We start from the raw sequence: 22,247 nt of genomic DNA on the forward strand, positions 1-22,247 counted from the left end.
AGAAGTACTTAGGGTTAACGGTATGGAACTCGAGTCAATGCATTAAATTTTATCTTGGATCGTCACCATGTTAAGGAAGGTAAACTGGAAACAAAGAAGCAGGCAAAGGGGTCTGCTCTACGCCGTAGCCAGTCTGCATGATCTCCATGATTCAAAGAACTCAAAATTATATTACTCTTGCTCAACCAGATTCTCTCTAAGCCTAAGCTTCTCACTGGGCCTAGACATAGGCAAGTCTCATTCTGTTGCTGGCGCTGGGATCTGCCGTTGCCAGCTCCACCCCCGACCCGGAGGCTCTGCGGGCCTGTGTGTGTCCAGCAAGCAAGAGTCAAGGGTCATGGAAGGTGAGTAGGGTGGGCTGTACCCCCATGAAGCTTGGCTGATGCTGGAGTATAGATGAACTTTTCAAAGGCCACAAGGGGACTGTTGGAAGCCTTCGAGTAGTAATTTCAGAACAGTATCATCCTCAAGAGACTATTTTTAGGGTTCTAAATAATAGACTCCGTGACTAGTTCAAGTCATTTTTCTTAAAACCTTACCACTGGCATTTGCACATTTAGCTTACAAAGCGCCACGTCTTTCCCTAATGAGGAGACAGATTTGGACTGGCTGAGAGGCTCAGAACGCTTCGTCGGTGCCAAATGATTAGGCCACAGAGCGTGCTGGGAAGACTGGTGCCTCTGCAGCCCAGCAGTCAGCGCTGCTCCGGGCTCCCTGAAGCACGTATCAGTGTAGGGTCTGGGGCAGGCTTCTCGCTCCTGGTGAGCCTCAGTTTACGCTGACCCTCAGGGGTCCTTATAAGCATCAAAGCAAAAACATACGATAGGTAAGAAGCCTAGCAATATGTCTGCCACATAGAAAGTTCTGGATAAAGGGCAGCTTTAGCCTAGCCACGGTTATTGTCAAATGGGTTGACAGATGCCACGGATTGGGTCGTGTCCAAGAACACCAACAACTATAGACCGAATAGGAGAGGTTTAGACTTCGTTATGAAGGAATCTCAGCCTGTTTCCATTGATCAGACCTCATACTGAAGCCAAGTGCAGGCCATTCATACATAATGCATTCATTTAATTGCTCCCCATAAATAGCTTTTGCCTTTATTTTAATGGAACTAAGTTGCATTTTTGAAACTAAAGAATAAGAAAAGGTAGTGGGAAACGGTGAACAGGCGAAGGATGCTGAGGAGCTCAGGCAAGTGCGGAACTCGGCTCCTGCAGAGAACCTGCGGCGGGCCTGCCCCGGTGGTGAGTCGGCCCCATCCTATAGACCCACGTGGGAGGCGGATGAATCTGAGACCTCAGATTTCAGCGGCTAAGTCTGCAGCAGAAGCTGTACTTTCTAAGGTACTGTCTTGTGTCCGAAGAAAGACTGTCTTTCCTGGGAGATTCTTATCGAATTGCTGATCAGATGGGTCGTTTTTGTGACAAGAATCAAGAGATGGGCTTAGGAAGGTAATTAGGTTTGATTTGTTTTTTTGGGGACCTTTCCAGCCGCTTGACTAAAGCCATTGTCCTCCCCAGGTCCCGCTCCGCCTGCACCCCCATTTCAGTGAAGGTAGAAAGGAAACTTCTCCCCTGATTTCTGGAAGCACTCATCCCCCCCGTCTGTTCAGTGACAGGCTCGCATTCCCCTCTCATCACAGTGCTTCCCACAGTCGTGACCCGGGTGTCCTGGTGACGTTATTTTCTCCTTCTGCTGCCCATTTCCTTCCACCACGGCCTCTTCTTATTTTTTGTCCTTATCCTATATTATTACATCTGGAAATGGGATGTTAATTAGGCTGATTTTTCTTTTGACTACAGAGGATTTATGTTTTCACACTGCCTAGAGTGTTAACTATAACCTGACTGGGAGCAAAGAATGGGAAATCTCTTCTGGATTTTGTCTTTTCTTCTCTTTTAGAAATCTAGTTTCTCCACCAGAGGGGCCTTGAATTTGTGAGTCTTTGTCCACATATTGCAATCATTATACAGAGCATTCAACCTGTGGTGACAAGAAGTCCCATAACTCACAAGAATTCAAAAGATATCATCTTGTACGTATCTTTAAATTATGTGATGGCTTCATGCAATCGTGCACACACTAAAAATATGGCTATGGTTATAACACTGTAAAATATGTTCCTCATATAGGTCTTTATTTGAAAGATAAATAAATAGCACAGCCATCAAATGTATATGAAATGCCTTAATTTTTCATCTGTAACATAATTCCTGAACTCTCAGGGTAGACAAATGCCAATGTTTAAACACGTTTCGTCTTGTATTACCAAAATTCTTGTTGCATAATTGAAACAACGGAATGAAAAGCAAAGTAAACTAAGTTCATTAGAAAAATAATAAACTTCATCTGTATGCTTTCAGAAGTTAAGATATTGCATGTAGCACTGATTTCTCTCAAGAGAGTTTAAACAGCATCAATGTTATCTCCAATTTCTTTTGAGAGTACCTTCGGAAGTAGGTATTTTTCAGGTTCTTTTGTGTCTGCATGAACAAAGGTTGATAGCTTGAGACTATAATGTATTACTAGGGAAAGCTTTGGTCTGTTACATAAATCATCCTAACACTCAGCAAGAATTGTCCAACAGTGCCATTGATGTGTTCAAACCAATGATCCTGCAAACAATTTTTTGGTCTTTCTTCACATGTTAGACAATAGCAATAAATCATCTTCATTTAAAAACACACAATGTACTAATTTTTCAAGCAACAGTTATCAAAATGCAATTTCGGGTAGAACGTCCCACATTTATTTTATTTGTGCTCATTCATTTTGGTAGCCCGTGTGAAGTAAAAGGCTATGAGTGCCTCATTCACCATTGAAGCATGCATTGTGTACCTACTATGTGCAGGGCATCCTGCAAAGTGTGATTTGAGATACAAAGAACTGTAAGGCAGTTTGTTATAAAGGAAGTGAATTAGAAGAGATAAAAACCTTAGGTATAAACAGCATGTTCAACTGTCAAGCTCAGAGATAAGCGTGTAAACAAAAAAGGGATTACTTAATGCTGGGATGGTGCAGGGGCTGTTAAAAGTGGGTTCACCCTGATAACAGGGCCAGAAGAGCGGACACTTCTGCTGAGATGCAGTAAGCGATGAAGGAAGGATCACGAAACTGACAAACGAGCCAGTCCAACGCAGCAAGAGGTCCAACCGTGAGGTCAGGTCTCCAGTCTCTAAGAAAATGTCAAGGGCAAGATTGATCCCACCGATCAAAATAGACTTTGGGGTCCTGGGCCCAAAGCAAGCCTTTACGGGGACTGTTTTTTACTGGATTATTAAACAACCAGGATGCAAAGCCTGAATGAGACTGGAAACCAGAGTTAACTTGAGGTCGCCCCAGAGAATGTCTGTGAGGGCCAGGTTTGGGAGAGCGCTGACCCCTGAGGTGGGGTTAACAGGCTGAAGCTTTGAGGATCCAGGGCTGGGGAGCAGAGCGCCCAGCATTCTCAGATCAAGGGTGGGCAGGGCAGGGACGTCCAACACCATGGCTGGTGCTAGGGCCACTCCCCAGGGACTTCCAGAAAAGTCCTTAGCATTTCCATACGGGCATTCCTCCTGCCTTAATTCATTAAGGATACTGGAATGGGGAAGAGATTTATTTCCTCTTAGTGTTCTTTGGGGGCCTACATGAGTCTGTGAGCTGTATTTTTAAGGGACATTTTAAAACCAGGTGTGGTATGCAGTTGTCCTAAGCACCTCCTCTTTGACTCAAAAGCAAAACAAAACAAAACAAAACAAGCTTCTGGGAAAGAAATCACGTACTGCCCCGCACAACTCACAACCACACCTGGATGATGAGGGAGAGCAGACTGAGGTGGAGGAGCCGCTTCTGCAACCCTTGGGGGGGGGGGGAGCCCAAGGGTGCTCTGGTAACAGGTCATCATTCCATATTCAGTGTTTAAAGGGCATAATTAAAACATTGAAATTTTGTCACTTAGCATACAATTTTATGTACAAATGCAGTCTAGCCTTCTTTTTAGTTTTCCAGATGTCTTCAATTCTCACATTGAGTTTATATTTATATATTCCAAAATTCAGTTCTACATTTTTTTGGTTTGTTTTATAAATAATCCATGTTAACGGGGGAAAAAAAAAGAAAATATACACTAAAAAAATCACTCTAATTCAATCACTCAGGAAAAAAACAAAAAAACCCACACTGTTAACACATGTGTATCTTTCAGGATTCTTTTTAGTCTGTGTTTGTTATTCTCTTTTGGGTTTTTGTTTTTGCTTCTCATAACACAAGTCAGAACATAAAGGTCTGATTTTGGAGTTAGAAACGCTCTTTGCAAATCTCATCTCTTAGCAGACATAGTTAGTTAATTCTTCTAGAACTTAGTTTCCAAATCTATAAAATAGGGATGGTAACAGTATTCAATTCATTTAGAGTATATCAGGATTAATTGAGATAAACGAGATAATATAAATAATTCAAGCAATATCCTGGCTTAACAGAACTATCAGTAAATGTTAGCTACATTATTATTATTATACCATCACATAATTTGATCTCATCTGATCACTTGAAATAGATTGTGAATAATTTTTCATGTCAATAAATATCATCTACATTACTGTTTAAATGACTGCACAATCTCATTGTGTGTATGTTCTATAATTTATGTCACCAGTTTCTTATTACCAGACATCGAGGGTATTTCTAACTTTTCTCTGTCGTGAATCACACTGTGATAAATAACCTTATGCATTTTTTTCCTTAGGATAAATGTTCTGGACTTCTATATTTATGCTCAAATGAAATTACAGAATGCTCACTCAAGAGAAGACCTCAGAGACTATGTCCTCACTTCGCAGATGAGAAAAACGAGGTACGAAGAAGTTAAATGATTTGCTTGTGTTTAGAGAACTAGTCGGGCAGAGGGGAAACCCATTACCGAATAGAAATTTTTTTTCCATTTAATAATTGAATAAAATGCATTGGGTTTTAACATACTGTTTTAAAGCATGTACGGCCTTTGAGCTTTAATACATTTTCTTTTTTAAAAAGAAACCTGTGTTAAATTGATTTTTGCTTGTGGCCAGATTCTTTTTGCTACATCACATGCAGGCAGTCAGCATGGAGTTGAGGAATCAGCATTGGCCTATTTTTGTATGTATGTATTTTTTATGTAAACTTTGATACACACTGTATGTGTTTACAGCCATTCTTTTCATTTTTCCCTGCTGTGCAGAAATCAGTAAACTCACAGTCTTCCTAAAGAAGCCAGATGAGCAGAGGACAAGAGCTAAAGAGACGGCCTCTGCCTCTGGCTTGGCTCCTCCCGCAGTCGAGGGGCCAGAACAAGGCAGGACAGGCTGCTGTTTCTGCTCGTCATCCTCTGATACGCAACACCGACTCTTTGGATCTTTTACCAGGAAGCAAATTGCAAGTGGATCTCGAGATCTCTGAGGATCATCTCACTTCCTACAGTCTTTGCTACCAACAAAGCTTCTGCTGAAGAGGAGCTGAAGAGAGGGATGAGGCAAAAAAAAGTGGAACAATTGGAGATAATTTCCTGATTTTAATGAAGACAGAATTCCTCCTCCTTCAGTTACCCAGATCCCTGGGAAGGGGCGGAAGGAGGGGACGTCTTCCACACAAAGACCTCCTGTACTTTGCTCATCCTTTGGTGGAGGAAAGGATGGGGAGGGTCCTGGACCCGGATGAGAAAAGTAACGGGAATACAGAGGAAGTGGGGCAGCTACAGTGGCAAAGGTATGGAAAAGAGGGGAAAGGAGGAGTCACCGCTCTGGATAAAAGAAGCAGAGACACACGTGCATGCCTCACCTCCGCACAGCTTCTCTGTGGGACTGAACAAACATGGAGTATGAAATTGCGGCTGAAATATGAAATTGCGGCTTTTATAGGTAACAGATGGTCAAATATCTGCAATTTCATTTGGTGCCCCCTTCATGTGGAATGTTCGCACACGCTTAACACAGCGCAGTGACCGCCACACCAGCGAGGACTGAGGCTAGCACACCAACATGTTGACCTCAAGGTTCTAAAATCAAGTGAGGCCTTGCTGACCACGGATGGAGTCTGACTTGGGCACTTCCCGGCCCAGAACCTGAGCTCTGATTATATATTATCTCTTTGATGTTTGGCCAATCACTTTCATCCTGGAGGAACCGTGGGAAGGATTAAATGAAACAATACCTGTGCGGCCTCTGACAGATACAGGTTGCCGCCAACTGACAGTTACTATGATTATGGGTCGACTTCACTGATTACCTTGCGGGTAGGGGAGTGCTCACCTCAACTTCCAGCCAAGCAGAAGCTTCCTACTAAAACTTAGCATCATCTTGACAAGCAAGAAGCTTAGCTGAAGTCAGAGCATTACAAATACACAGCCCGGCACTCACAGTACAGAGGAGATCAGGCTTCCTCGAAGGCAGCTTCCTCAGAGGGCTGCTGGCCGCGCTCCGTCCCTGCACACCCACTACCTGTCCCCAGCTCCCACTCCTCCGAGGCCGCTCTGGTTTGTGTGTTCAGAAAATAACCACTCCCAGTGGGCTTAGCTCTTCCTGAAGGTGGGCCTTCTCCTGAGATGCTAGGGGGCTCAGTGACAATCAGGAAAGCCTTCTTTCTTGGTCTGAAATCGTGGCCATCAGAGCCCTTGTAAGCTGCAGACCGGGGTGGTTCTATTTGAGTCATCTGATGCCACGACTAAGAAGTCACTTGTTTGACTTCACTTGCAACAGGATCAACGATCATAACTCACAAACAGCAAGGAAGGTATGGAGAGCATTTTCCAAAATAGCCACCAATCAATCTCAAACCATTCGGGTTATAGTTAGAACTTTTTAGGTCCAAACTATGAAATAACATAGATCAGAAAAAAGCACAGGAGAAAGAAAGAAAATACGGACATAAAGGTTGAACTGCAACCCTCTTTGTGTTTCTGGGAAGTCCAGCTAAGTCTGCTCTGAAAGCAAGGAACTGAAACTGCAAAGGGAAACCTGACACTTTGTTAAAGGTGTCTGAGTGGCAGGTGAGGATATGAAGATGGTGGTCTCAGAAGAGATACGGGTGTGTGGGAAAAAACCTCAGCTTTTCCAAGCCTCAGTGTTCTTTTACTAAAATGGGCCCAACCACTTCAACCTGACATATTGGCATAATAAAATTTGAGCTTTTGTTTGGAACAATCTTTAAGTGTCTTGGAAATGGAGTTGGCATAGAAAGATGACCTCATTCAACTTGTTACTATTCTTAACCTGAAATACCATGCCTGTTTTTTCAGACATTCTTCAGTGACAGGCTTATTATAAGTGACAGGAGAAAAAAAATCTAGTACGTTATATATTGCAAAATTTAGCAGGAAGGATCATTTAGTTTTTCATCATGGCCCACGTGCTAAAGAAAAACATCTGCAAAATACAATTGTGAACAAGTCAGAGGGCTGTTTCCACTATGCATCAAATTCAAGCACATAACAGGTCAGGCCGTGCGCTGGACTCACAACACCTCCTGCCGGTGCCTAAATGTCCTGGGGTCACTTGACAGTTGCCCACTGAGCAAACCATCCTCCCCTGGGAGCTGGATGCTTTTGGAGAATCTGTTTCTGCCACCCGTGCTATTCCATTCAGATCTTTTCATCATTTTTATCACTGAAATGCATATGCCTAATGCTTGGAAAAACATACTATTAGACAATTATAATAAAATTCTCAGGCGTCATCAGCAGCAAACATTCATTCTCCAAAATAAAAAATGAGTCTTCTATTCGCAAATCCCACAGCTTGGAAATGTATATGATACACAACATTTAACCTGTCAACAGACTCATTAGTGTCAGTGAGTAGGAGCTGGCAATCAGGAGATGGTGCGCTCTACATGTGTTTATGTTTTAAAACGTTCCCAAAATAGCTCTGCCAGCAAGGTTGATAGAAAACACTTCTATTGGACAAATGAATTTCGGTTTAAATTTTATGGTCTACCTAAGACTTTTTAGAGAAATTCTATTTCTCATGTAACTGATCATTTACAGCTAACAGAGTCAATGCCCAACTAATAATAATAATAATAATAATAATAATAATAATAATAATAATAATAACAATAATGACTGGGTGGATAAAAAAAAATCATCTAAAGTTCAACTATATCAACCAAAATGGAAATGATCAAGAAAATTTGCAGAAAGACTAATGCGTGTTTCATGATCGAGGGCCCTAAGATATAGGCTTGTATGGTGCCGGTGTTCGGTATCCGTACAGCTATTAAGACATTTTTATAAACTGTAAGAAATATGTGAGCTATTTCAAGATATAATTCTGAAAAACAGACTTCCATGTAGGAAGCCAATTTAGGAAGAAAACAACATAAACAATAGTAACTTGTGTGCTCAAGTGAAGCATCTCTTTAATTTTGAGTAATGAAGATGTCAAGCCAAATGCTGGAGTAGTTTAACTTAATTAGGTGGCCTATTTTTCCAAGCATCCTTTCATTTCCCATTGAAAACCCAGCTTGTATGCAACGCAACAAGCGCGATTTTGTCTGTAATGAATACCTCGGGGACTGCGCGCCGTGATCATTTGAACGCTGCACTGAAGACTGGTTTGAGTAACTAGTTTGGGCTCGTTAAGATGCCAGACTTCGCTGGACTAACTAGATTACTCAAAGCCTGGCAGCTTTGTTCCTTTATTGGGTGAATGGTCAAAAAGTCAAGTTGACCTGACTCCTGAAATTTCTGCCAAAAGGAACCAATCTGAAAGTAATTGGTCTAATTTATAGTTCAAATTTATGTCATGATCATGGAAATTTTATGGCCTATAGTCAAGAGAATCTTTTTTCAGAAGTGGTCTTAGGAAATATGACACCTTCTAGGCCCCTGCTGTCATACCTCATTGACCATCTAACCTTGAGAGTTTTCTCCTTAGGAAAACATGTAATTAAAAATATATAGTTATTAATATGTTTGGAAATCTCAAAATATTACAATTCTAACAGTCGATTTAAGAGAATATTGTACAAAAAAGAACTTGGAAAGAACTGTTGTTTCTGCTGCCACTGCATTGTCTTTGATAAAGAGCAATACGATGTTATTGTAAGAATAACTGCCTGCTACTATTTAATCTATTATCACATTAATTCTTTGAGGCTCGGACTTGAAATAATTGTCTGAGGAGACGGACGTGCTGGTGCCTTTTGTGAATGTGTTGTGGTGGTGTTGACACTGGGATGGTGGGGGGGCGGGCAGTGCTCCTGGAATGGAAGGGCAATGCTGAATGTCTGAACTGCAGGGCTGAAAACCACTGCAAGTAGGCGACAGAGCATGAATGCGATTAGAACATGTACACGAGTCACCCTAACATCTTTCAACAAACGATGCCACGTACTTCTGATGGGTCAGACATCACTCCAGCACAGGAGATCCAGAGAGAAAGAAAAGTCCTACCACAGTCAGGGGGGCACTGCTACCTGCCACAGCAGGGCAAAGACGTGCCTCCGAAACGCCAGCCAGACCCGGGGGAGGCGCTGGACAGGAGGTGTGCAGGCAGGAAGAAACCTGGGTCACTGAGCAACCACGAGAGGAGAGAGGGAAAGGTGGAAGTGAGGTGACAAGAGCAGAGTTAGCGAGAACCTGGGAGGTCCAGCACTAGGCAGGAATGTGCAGAAGGACAAGAGGAGACACACCGACAAGCAATGCAGAGAACAGAATCAGCGCCCCTGGATTAACTCAGGGCTGAGAGCACTGGGGAGACGCTCCAAGTTTCTGTCCTGGGTGACAGGGTGGGCGGTGGCAACGCTCACGACTCCAGGCAACACAGGAAAACAAGAAGTTTAGGGGGTGAGGGAGTAGGCTGGAGGTGATGAATTTCGATTTGACGAATGGATATGTTGAGCCTGAGCTGCTGTTGGGACAGGCGCCTGGGGGTTAGAAGTCAGACCTGAAACCCGCACACGTGAGCGGCCCTAGACATGCAGACACTGTTCAGCTCCTCCACTCAAGACGGATGGCATGGAACACGTGTTACATGCTCAGCTGCAGGAGCCTGGGGAAACTAACACTGCTCTAGTTTATCACTGTTTCTAATCTTCAAATCTTGAGATTTGAGGGACCAGGTAAGAGAGAATTCCAGTGGGGGAAGAAAACAGAAGCTGAGAGAAAGCTGATCATGACTTGAAAATAATCTGAAACATTAGGTCAGGACACTTAACACGTAGGGTTTACCATGATGCTCAGAATGAACAACAAAAACTAGTTCAAGCTTAAAGGATAACTGTTCATGGAAGGAAGGAGGAAGGAGGGACTGTAAGAAGAAAGGAAGAAGGGAAGGAAGCAAGGGAGCTGGGAGGAAAAACAAACAGAAAGAAATGGTCTAGCGGAGCTGAGGCCAAGATCCAAGAGTAAGTGATTTACTGAAACCATGGTTCAACCAAGCAACCGAAGCTCCTCCATATGATCTGACACCAGCAATATCTTCTGATTCTCCTGGTCAGGTGATTCCTTCTTGTGGGAAAAGCCCAGTCCTTCTCAACATGTCCCACACAGCACCTGGACTGAGGCGCACGTGAGAAGTGAGGGGACCCTACACCTGGAGAACTGGGGAGAAGGTCACCTGTGTGGGTGGGAAGTGTTGAATGAATAGGTCACCACGGAAAATATTCCTGAAACTACTGCAGAAGAACAAGAACGAGGAAAAGGAAACTAAAATAAATAAATCACCTTGCTGCCCTAGCCAGTTCCTACCAAGAGAACCAGGCTCCTCTTTTGTTTCTTTGGATGTGTTTAATTCAAATGAACATTTGTATCTTGAGTATAATCAATCACATACAAGGAATTACAGAAGGTACTAGAATGGTAAGGGCTGGAGAAAAGGAGCTTGAGTTTTTCAGGGAAAGAGAAGGCTCTCTGAGCATGAGTGTCTGCATGGGCCTGGGTGATTCTGGAGAAGAGGCAGAGCTCCAGTGGGCAGCCGGTCCCCTCTGGCGCCTTGTTGTGGCCTCTGGCGTGCTGGTCAACCAAATTTTAGGGTTAGGAATGGGGAAAGAGTGAGTTTGTGATGGTCTGTGGTCCCTGTTCATGTCTGGCTTCCCTTCCACCAGCCCATACACTTTTCCCCCCAAACTGTACAGAAGGGAACCAACAAGTTCATGAGGTCCAAGCAACACAGGGTCGGTTAGCCCACAAAGAAGTCTTGCATTGCGTGGTGCAAATTTTATCCGGAGTACGAAAAAGTTAAATGGCGTTTAAAGGATTGAGTGGCCAGCACGCTTAGAGCTATTACAGGAGAAAATAGTCAACATTCTAAGGACGAAGCCAGGGAGAAGTGGAAATGTCATGGGTTTTTTGTTACATACCCGTCAGGCTTATCACAGGGTGGTGTATTCGATGGAAAAGCCACCTATTGATTACAAAGCTAGATGCAGAAAAAATTTTAAGGATTTGTGCACACCCGCTTAAGAGGTATAGAATTCATGCAGCAGATAGTGCCAGAGAGCCCTCTGGGACCGTCTAAAAGAATATCATTAATTTTTACAGTGCACTTCCAGTTCTGGAGCCCCGCCAGCCTTGGCTTTCTAGAAAGATCATTTCAAGTTTAGAGTGATGCTGTTTGCTCGCAGCAACATCACAGGAGCAGCAGTGCACCATATGCTGCTACTTAGCAACTCGGTCTGTAAGTCCCAAAGCATGTACTGATTTGAAAATTGAACAGGAATTATAATCGTTGAGTGATACTAAGAGGCAAGTTGTTTGGATTACTAACTATGCAGATGTTTGATGGCAGGGAGGGAAAGGAACAAGACGATTTTTTTCCCTGCAGGATGACTAAAATCTTATTTATAGCTGCCAAAAGGGGTAAACTGATTAAAATTCCCCTAAAAGAATACCAGGTGATGAATTCTTGAACATGCTATATATCACAGCAAACAAAAGAAACGTTAAGTACAAAATTGAGCTAAGGCCATTCAACTGACGTAGTGTGTGAAGTGTATTCCCTGCCAGAGTACGTATTATCTTACAGCAGGCGACTTTTTAAAATAGCACATTCTAAAAACATTTTCCTATATGCAACGTTATTAAAAAATAGTTCGCTTCTGGCACACAAACCCGCCACATCTTTACAAAGCGCAGAAAATATCTGGAGCGCCTTACTCCTTCATAAATTACCACTGGTATTTAAAGCATTCTCAGTAACTCTTGACTCAGATATTAAGAAAAATAATCTTAGTTGTTAGATTTTACTCAGGGCTTAATATTATCCATTGCATTTGAATTTACAAAACGAAGGAGCCAAGTTGTTATGATGCGTATGCTTTGAATTTCCAATCCTTTATCCAAAAGTCTTTAAGACGGACATAATGATTCTCCGAAAGGGAGCAGCTGCTTTATAACAGCAATCACTTATTGAGTTTGTGTTTCTACTGTTTCAAACAAATTCAATTAGCCCTTACACTTCAAAACCCTAAAGGCACCAAAGAGATGATACCGGGTTGCTTTAATCTAATAGTAATACTAAACTTGTCAGTACAGTTTGGGGATTGATGGTTAGAAGAAAATTAATAGTAACATTTTTCATTTTTTAATCAAACAGTCCTATTCAGAACTACCTACGGATCTTGGAGGCTACTTCGCTGAATGAATTCAGTTAAGTAAGAATTCTAAATGTAAAGCTAGCCTTCCAAAGGTATTCAGCTGAATGGAAGGAAACGTGGTCCGGATCTTTGAACTCAATGATGACCTTCTCGTCTGAACAATATAGCGTAGTTTCCAGAATGTCTGCCAGAGAAGGCAACGATCATGAAATGCCTTCTAAATGCAAAGTTCACAGAGAGGCAGGCCTGCTTCTGTTTTGAGTTAAGCCTGAGACATTTTGTTCTTAGAGAAATTTCAAAGCCCCATAAAGTGCACCCCTGACAGATACATTAGATTTAATTCACTGACAACCACCATAAAGAAAAATTGTTTTATTTTTGTTCCCTACTCCCTCACCCCTCCCAGTTATCAAATCTATTTGGGCAATGTAGGCCCTGAAAACCGCTGTGCTGGAGCTCACAGCCATAGTTACTGACACGCGAAACTCCAAGCTACCGTGGTTTAACTCTTCTACAAAAAAACACGTTCACGTCCACAAAGTGCTCTTGTGAACTCTCCCTCACTCTCACTTATTTATTTATTTATTTTTGCTCACAATGATCTTACGTATCCTGTTACAGGGCCCCCCTCCCGCCCCCAGGGCAGCTATCATTTTGCTTCAAACGCCCTCTCTGGATCAAAGGGCCCGGTCTTAAGTATCTAAAAATAAATAGCCAAGTATTCAGTTCTATAAATGTAACCATTTACATTTTCATTGGACTTTGGCTGTCACTTCTCATGATTAAATATCTTGTCAGCCATTCCCAGTGAAATGCACACAAATGCGCCCTTCAAAGGTTTCCATCACAAATTAGGAGTTTGGGATTGACAGACACAGACCAGTAAATGTAATAGATAAGCAACAAGGACCTACTGTGGAGCACAGGGAACTATATTCAATTTCTTGTAATGAGCTATAATGGAAAAGAATCTGAAAATATAGGTATATATATTTATGTATAGATATAACTGAATCACTTTTCTGTACACCTGAAACTAACACTGTAAATCAACTACACTTCAATAAAAAATAAAATTCAAAAAAAAAAAAAAAAAAGGTTGCATCACATCACGCACTTTGGCTCGAAAACAGCCGCAGAGCGCTCACTGGCCACGTGATTTTGGGGGTCAGTGTCACGCTTTACTGAAAACTGCCCGAATGGCGGATCATGAAAGCTATCTGTGACAAGCGTAGCTTATAATGATTAACTCGTCTATAGTCAGAAGCTCGAATAACCTGCACCTGTAAAGACTTTATTTCCTAAAGGTAAAACAACTGTTTAGGAAAGATCATGCTGGCAAAACAGCTGTTTGCCATTCTGGAGAGGAAACAAGGTATTATCTTTCAACAAATGCCAACTCCGGTGTTTTATCAGCTCGATCTCATTAACTGGAAACAAGGCTTAAACGCTTTGTTTATAAATTATGATTATTCCTGATTGCGGCAGTTACTGATAGCGCTACTCATTTGCAATGCAGCTCTTTGAATTTGTTTAATTACAATTTGAAGCAAGGCAGAGAAGATTAATTAACCCACCTGGCTGGCTGGCACATAGTCCTGGCTCGGCTCTGTCATGCTCATATACATGTTCTCACCGTCAAACTGCGAATGAAATAATAGTAAACATTCAGCAATCTCGACTGTGTGCATGTTTGTTGTTGGTTTTTTTTTTTTTTCACCATCAAACTGGAAAACAGTAGCCATTAAAAAAAAAAAAAAAATACCATGGTTGGAAATACAAAAGATGTGTCCCAGCAAGAGAGCCCGTCTATTCTCTGACATTTCTGTTGTCATCCTTCCTGACCCTGGATGTCAGTGATTTGGAGTAATTAGTGCTCTAGTAATGACAGCAAGCAAGCAAGAAATGAATGGCTTCCTTTCCTCCGCAATCTGTTGTAAAACAAAATGGCTCATTTTGGGAACCATGAATACGTACTGCAGTTCGGCTGTAATGAAGTATTAAATGGATGGCATGATTTCTGAACGAAAAGGATAACGGAAGACACACTAAGGCACAGCTCAGTGCATTCTAAGTTGGCTCTCAGAGATGAAAAAGTGCAGACTTTTCGTAACAGACCAAAACTGGCTTCATCACAATCGCCTTATGATTAAAAATTTTTTTTAACTTTATTATCATATTTGAAAAGAGCACGTGCCACGACAAGCACGGCTAAGGATGGTAACAACAACGCGTAACAATAAAAATGTGCAGGCCCGATGACTGGACTCCCCCCTCCGCAGTCCTTCAAAGGCAGAATTCATGTAAGTGTTATAAATGCACAGAAATCCATATACCAGTTTACCAGTTAGGAACAAGAAGGGAGGAGGGAATTCATGGGGGCAGGACGAGCGCAGAACTGGGAGCAGCTCAGGCAACAACAATAGCAACATGAACAACAGCTTTTCATGATTCGGGTGTTTGAAAGCGGTGATCACTCCATTCAGACTTAATCCTCGGCTATCTTTAGTCACTTGATAAACAGGCAGAGCATTCCCCTTGTCGTGAGAGGAAGAACTTTCCCAGGGAAATAATCAAATGGACTAATAAAGCCAGCTTCAAAGAGCCAAGTCTGAATATACTTTCATTGCTGGACTCATTTCAGACCTGGGAACTTGCAAATCTTGAAAAGTTTCTTTTCAGGACAGGGTAGTGTTATGAATGGAGGTACAAATTCAGTCCTATGGACACACTTTATCTACCATCAGAAAAACTATGCATGGTCATGGTGGATGTGGTTCCACCATCGGTGAGCTGCTAGCGTAAGAGGGCTGGACAAATGCTAGGGACACATCCAAGCTTGCGAACTGGCTCTGAACTGTGGTCAGCCACAGAGGGTGCCCCCAAGATTTGTATAAACACGAGACACACAAGTAGAGCCCTCCCAAAGGACACGGAAGCTCTCGTTAAGCTCAGTTCAGAGAAACAAAGGATTTCCTCACCCCTTCATCCTGCAGATATATTTCATGTTATGTGAACAAACTTATCTAACCAGGTCTGAAATCACTTATTGAATGATGTGGTTGTTAGGACAGATCAGAAATCGCACACCCAGAAAAGAAGAGCTGAACATGCTGGCTGCTCTGTCCTCTGACTTAGAAGCCCTGAGTCCCAGTGACTTACCCAAGGTTGCTTTTCCATCAGTTAGGTGAGTGCCTTCAGCCCAAAGATAGTCGAGGCCCAATCAGTCTGCCTAGCACGCCGACCAGCTCAAAACCTGACACAGAGCAGCGTTTAGCATTTCTCCACCCCCACCCACTGTTGGTTTGTTTATAAATGTTTTTAATGTTAAGATGCCAAAGAACCATTTAAAATATGGACAGTTTCTCTGACTGTTCTAAACTGAACAGAAGTAGTGAAGTGAATCAAATCCTCCACTGCCTATGCATATCCTATAAATGTGTTACTTTCTATTTCATCTTCTCTTACTCATTTTCTAAATCTGGTGTCATTCTTCAGCCAACGAAGGCTTTGAAGTTTTGGTTTTAGTCTATCCAAAGCGTATGCTAATTGAGTCTATTCAATGTTCTTGCTCCTAAGGACTCTTTCCTCCAACAGTACCCATGCTTCAGTAACACTGAGCCAAGGCTGAAACAGCATTTCAATAAAAGATGTGTGGCTACAGGGAAAACTATCTTTTTTTAGTATATTCTGTGTGCTCATAACCTACCTGTATCTTTACATGTATTCACTGATATGTATTAACTGACTTAATCTTCACAACCACCAAGAGTTAGGTATTATCGTTACCTGTAAAGGCACAGAGAACTAAAGCTAGGTTCTCAAAGTTACACAGCTCCTAAGAGGCAGGGCTGGGATTCAAAGCCAGGAAGCCTAGCACACGCCCATAACCCCCATATAACATATAGAATATATTCTGAACCATAATGACGAGTTAGCTATCAATTCTGAAGATAATATCAATATAGTGTCAATGCAGAGTGATGACAGTATCTCAATGATGTTGAGATACTGTATAGAACCTCTACAGTATTGTGAGGCTTTCAAAAAACAAAAGAGTCCCAGTGAGCTGGCAATTTAGTAATCAAGCTGGTAGACTATTCCTGGATGCTTTATAATTAAGCCTTAAAAGATTGAGAGGTGGTATGATGATAAATTTTATGTGTCAACTTGACCGGGCCACAGGTGCCCAGATATTTGGTCAAATATTATTCTAGGTACACCCACAACAGCATTTTTTGGATAAAATTAACCTTTGAATTGGCAAAATGAATAAAGCAGATCGCTCTCCCTACTGTGGGTGGGCCTCATCCAATCAGTTGAAGGACTGAATGGAAGAGAAAGGCTGATGGCTCCTGAGAGTAAGAGGGAACTCCTCCTGCCTGACTGCCTCTGAGCTGGGACACCAGTCTTCCTGCCTTTAGACTCTAACTGAAACATCAGCTGTTCCTGGGTCTCAAGTCTGCCAGCTTTTGGACTGGAACTATACTATGTGTTATTGTTGGATTTTTTTTTTTTTTAAACAAAGCGAAAAAAAAAAAAAAAAAAACAACTCCTGAGTCTCTAGCTTCCCAACTCCAGATCTTGGGACTTCTCAGCCTCCATAATCACATGAGCCAACTCCTCAGAATAAATCTCTCTCTCTCCCTATCAATCTATCTAAACAAAACCAACAGGTTTTCTGTTTCTTTGAACTCTATATAGGTGGCTTCTTCTAATACGACCAAGATATTCACAACTCCTCTGAAAGCTTCTTTCCGCAGGATCTACAGTGTGGAGATACATAAAGAGATGATCTCTATCTCACACCATGGTGATTTTGCTACGAGTCTCTGGCCTCACCATGCCCACCCTTGCGCCCCAATGCACATCACATGCATCCACACCTCTGTCCAGACTACCTCCCTTCCCTTTTACTTGATGAAGCATTTTTTTTTACCCCTTGGCTCCCCTCAGTCGGGGCTGGGCTCTCTCCAGCCTGTGGGCTCCCCAAGGCAGCCCTCTGGCTCCAGGCAGGTTTTGTTGTCAAGGGGCTAATGCCACGGGGCTGCAAGCTACCAGAAGACAGTACACATCCTGGTTCTCTTCAGTGTCTCGTCTCTACAGCTTAAGGCCAGCACATAAGAAGTTCTCAGGACATGTCTAATTAACAAAAATTAAATAACATTTGCTTGATTATATAGATTACCTTCCTAGAGAAGGCAGTGACTCAATAAAAGGAGGAAGGTTCAGCTTTTAGAGAATGGTTTGAAGGCTTCTGAAAGGAGACAACTTATAGTCTTGCAGTGGATTAAAACTGGTTGCTACAGGAGCAGAAGCCCTTAAAAAGAAAAAAAAAATGTGCAGAAATAGCTAAGACCCCATTACTTAAATGCTGAAACCTGTTTGTGTTTAATTAAAAAACATGGAGATTGACCAAGAATCAAGAGACCAGGCTATGGATTAACTCATGGTCTCTTTCTGAAGAATTCTGAGTTATCAATCAAAGACAAATGTGTCAGAACAGGACTGGTCATTCCCCTCGTGTGTGGACAAACTCTTGAGCCCAGGAAGAAGGACAGGCCGAGCTCCCAGTGCCCCAGCCGCCCCCCCCCCCCCAAATCAGGTTAATGTCATCCCTGCAGGTTTTACAGCTCCGCCCAACCACACCCTGTCCAGCAGCTGCTTCCGGGATCTCAGCAGGCCTCGTGCTGATGCAGCATTCTTAGAATGCACCCCTTGTCTTGGGTGTAGGTCAACCTACTGTTTGAAGGAGAATCAGGGTGCACAGAGCCCTAGGATTTCGGTCTTGGGAAGGTCCCTGGAGGCATTGTATCTGAACCCTTCATGCTATGACTGAAGAAACAGACTTTTGATGGGTCATGCAGTCCACTCAGGAATAGGATCAAGGTCTGGATTCCTGGTAGAAGAGTTTTCCACTAAGACATACTGTTCTATACTCCATCACTCATGGTACCTGGGGGATCAGATCTATGATGATTTGTGGCTTATGTGCATAGCCCACGCTCTTGAAGGCACAGTATTTGCATTATTACACTCAAGAGCCCAGTTCACCTCAACTGGACCTCATATTAGGTGAAACTTATTAATAATTGTTGTAATAACATTGTTTTATTAAAAATAACTAACTGTACTTCCTTACCCCTTACACTGATCACAGTTATTACTCTTTGAAGTCAACTGAGTGTAGGCATTGTGACTTTTCAAATGTATCTACGCATCCTGGGATGTTTAATTTCCACATATTCTCATTTTAAAATCTGAAGCAAAGTTTGAAGGAATAAATAGGCCGACTTATTTAAATCTAAATGTAAATGGCATCAACTCAGGATTAGCCTTTCTGACCAAGTGCTTTATACTCTTTCTCGTGTTTTTATTTCAAAGCACCGGGGGAGGCAATCACATAAAAAGTCACTTATAATCTTCTACTACAGTTTTTAAAAATTGTTTTCAGAGGATATTACCCAAACCCATAATCCCAAAGAGCTTTTCAAACTAGGTAGTTATTATTTCTTCTATTTAAAAACTGAAAGCAGACATCCAACACCATCTGAACAGAGGGCACGATGAGCAAAAAGGAGCAACAGTAGGGTCCCAAACCGCGAACACAAGGAAAATCAAAGATAGACTGTGAAGTGTAAAATCGGTCATTGGCTCTGGTGCAGGAAATGGGATCTTTTTAGGGAAACCATTAGAAGAAAACCAGAAAACTGCTGCTGGCGGAGGAGAGGGACCTCATGGGATTCATGAAACAGTACCACACTGTATCTCCTGGAAAAGGGAAAGCCTTACATTTCTGGGTGTTTTCTGAAGGAATATTGGATACTTTGTGTTTTTTTTTTTAGGAGCTAAAAATGGAAATGTTTGTAACAGAGTCAATTTGACATTTCTTAGAAGATAATAAATCATTATAAGACAGAGTAATATCCTCAAAATAAAATATCCATTTTTGTATTGCTTGGCTCAGTATAAGACTCAAAGTCTTTTTTTTTCCAGTAATGAAAGAAATAACTTAAGTCTGGTCAGTGAAGCCAAAGACTTGCTGTTTCACGCAGAGCAATGCATTTTGAAAGCTACAGCAGAGTGTGAAAGGCGGGAACGTGGCTGAGCACATGCATCACCGCCGTTCACACGCGGAGTGACTTGTATCCAATAAAAACATCAAGGTGCGCTCCGACGCTCACTGTGCATCCTCCCATCCTCAAGGGAGAAGGTCAGCAGACACGGGAGAGGGAGCATGTGTTTATTTCTCTTCCAGCTTCAAGGCTGACCATGGAAATGTGAGATCGGCTAAGGCGGTCCGCCTCCCTGCTGAGCCAGGCTGAATGGAACTGGTGCTGAGCACAGGGCCAGGAAAAGTAGCTCAGCCCATCAACACCCAGAGAAAAGGAAACAACGCTGTCAGGTCTTTGAACGAATGTGTGTTACAACCTGGGAGCACACAGAGCTGAACCACAAAAGAGAAACCCCTCTTGGTCGGCTCCCGTCACTTGAACTTGAGTGGTAAACACTGCTGCAGATCTGAATGGCATGGAGGGAAATATGATTGGGGCTCGGAGTGGCTGCTTGGAGGCCACTGGACGGGGCGAGAGAGAATCCCCACTAGCAGAAAGCCACACCCACCACTTGGAATCTGCGCTCCATTCGGGAACTGAATGTACGTTCTCTTTTTTTGTCCTACAAACGTATTTATGTGGGGAAGACCTGTCTATCATGTCTCTAGTGTTAACTTTGATAACTGAAATGTTCAATAATTAATACTACGCATGTGTCTTGATCCTGTCTTTGTAAAGGCTGACCTAGTCCAAGGCCCAGTGGCACGACTCGCACGGTAACAGCAGTCTCCCTCTGCTGTCAAGGGTCTGGCTACAATTCAGTGTAAATTCACTCTAAACTTATTAACTCAAATGCACTCTATTATTTTAAGTAGTCACACTTAAGGGCCCCACACTTCAGATAATGATGCTATCATGGTTCAAAACAGTTCTAACCTTTACAGGCACTTTCTAAGCACATTACATCTATTAAGCCATTTCATTTTTGGAACAGTCTTGTCATACGGTGAATACTATTACTCCCATCTCACAGAAGACAAAACTGAGACCCAAAGTTAAGTCCTGTCTGTGATGGATCCAATCACATATTCCCGAGATCTTCTCAGTCTGCCTGACCCTCAGGCCTTGGCCACCGGCCTTTAATTCTATAACTTCCACAGTGCTCGAGTCTCCATAGCTACAATTAGAGGTTCCCTAAGCCCGCCCCAATGTAATTCAGGAGGCTCTGTCCCTGGGCCAGAGCCAGAGAGGTCCTGCCTTCCCCAGAGTCTGTGCACAAGGGCTGATGGCATACCCCAGGACTGTGGAGGAGTATGGCCTGCTGGAGAGGACCATCCCCAGCCATCCCTGCGGCTTCTGTAAAGAAGTCACTTAAGCCCAACAGCCAGCCACGATTTGTTGCAACGTTACCGCAGCTTGGAAGTAGCGCCTTGCGTTTTGTTCTTCCTGCCGCCCTGCCGTGGTCCTTGCTCCCTCACTCTGGATCCCCTGGGCCTGCACTCCCAGCATTAACACGTTACCTTTCAGTACAGACCCTGCTTTCTGGGCCACTTGGACCAAGACAACGCCCAGTGAATGGCCCTCGGTGACTAAGTGTCAGCTCCCAACAGCAGTGTTACATTTCATCCCACCTTTATTCTGCTTTCATTACATTATTGAGAGATTAATTCTCTTTTAAGTTCCAATGCAGAGACAGAAACAAATTTATGAAATAGTAATAAATAGAAGAACTAAGTTTTTCTGATATCATGAAAATATCACCCCGTTTGAAAGGAAAAAAAAATTGCAAGTTTCTAGAAAACTTCATTAACCCTAAACTCCCAAACACAAAGAAATCCACTTCCATTGTACATTACTTAAGAAAGAAAAGCATGTGTGGCTAAAAGCTGAACTCCCGCTCCAAGCCCATTCTGGCACAGTTAATGGAGATAATGTTAACCAAATGAAAACACATGTGACACTCGACACCGGGTTTTACTAAAAGGCCTCCACAAGGGGTTCGCTATCAGAAAACCAGGAGTGATGATTTCTGATTCCATGTAGGAGTCTTGTTTTTGAAATGAACTTCCAGGTAATTTTTGAATGTCTACAAAGCAAAAAAGCTATAAAACTGTACTATGTCGTTGAAGCTCAGTGTAGTTTCAAATGACTGGTTCAGGACATTCCTCTGACTTGTCATGTCGTAGACAAATTTTCTGAATCCATCTCCTCAGAGGACAATTTGAGAAGAACATTCAGACTTGCTGGCAATCCCTGCCTGCGCTCACTTGTTTCCACATCACATCAGCTCTCACCTCATTTACCACGGTACCTAAATCCCGCCTGGATGTGGAATGAAAAGTATGAAAGTCATTACTTTTGGGGGTTGGCACTTTTATTTCTAGTATTCCTTTTTAAGCACAGTGAACATTTTTCAGGATCTGACACACAGACAAAAAGGTGAGAATATTTTTATACAGGTTTGGTCTGGAAGAGCATGCTCTGTTCTGGGAACCTCAAAACAAGAAACATGTCAGAGGCTAGGAGTTCAGAGCGCTGAAAAGGTTCTGCGACTTGAATGACAGATGTCGAAAAAGATTAACAGAGAAGTTACACTGGTTAGGTGACAACTGAGTGGGATGAAAAGTTTAAAAAAAAAAT

The 22,247-nt window shown here is 42.6% G+C and overlaps 1 protein-coding gene across 3 annotated transcripts in view; it reads right to left on the reverse strand.

Annotated features, from left to right (window-relative positions):
• TOX (thymocyte selection associated high mobility group box) overlaps positions 1-22,247 on the reverse strand; it is a 270,503-nt gene that overhangs the window by 122,844 nt on the left and 125,412 nt on the right. For 2 of the 3 annotated variants that reach the window (XM_074354849.1, XM_074354851.1), the window contains exon 2: positions 14,130-14,195. The exons of the other annotated variant lie outside the window; for it this stretch is intronic. In XM_074354849.1, the coding sequence (XP_074210950.1) occupies positions 14,130-14,195 (66 nt within the window). The remainder of the gene's footprint in view (positions 1-14,129; positions 14,196-22,247) is intronic. 3 annotated transcript variants of the gene reach the window in all.

The sequence above is a fragment of the Camelus bactrianus genome, chromosome 29, assembly GCF_048773025.1.
Source record: "Camelus bactrianus isolate YW-2024 breed Bactrian camel chromosome 29, ASM4877302v1, whole genome shotgun sequence".
Taxonomy (NCBI): Eukaryota; Metazoa; Chordata; class Mammalia; order Artiodactyla; family Camelidae; genus Camelus; species Camelus bactrianus.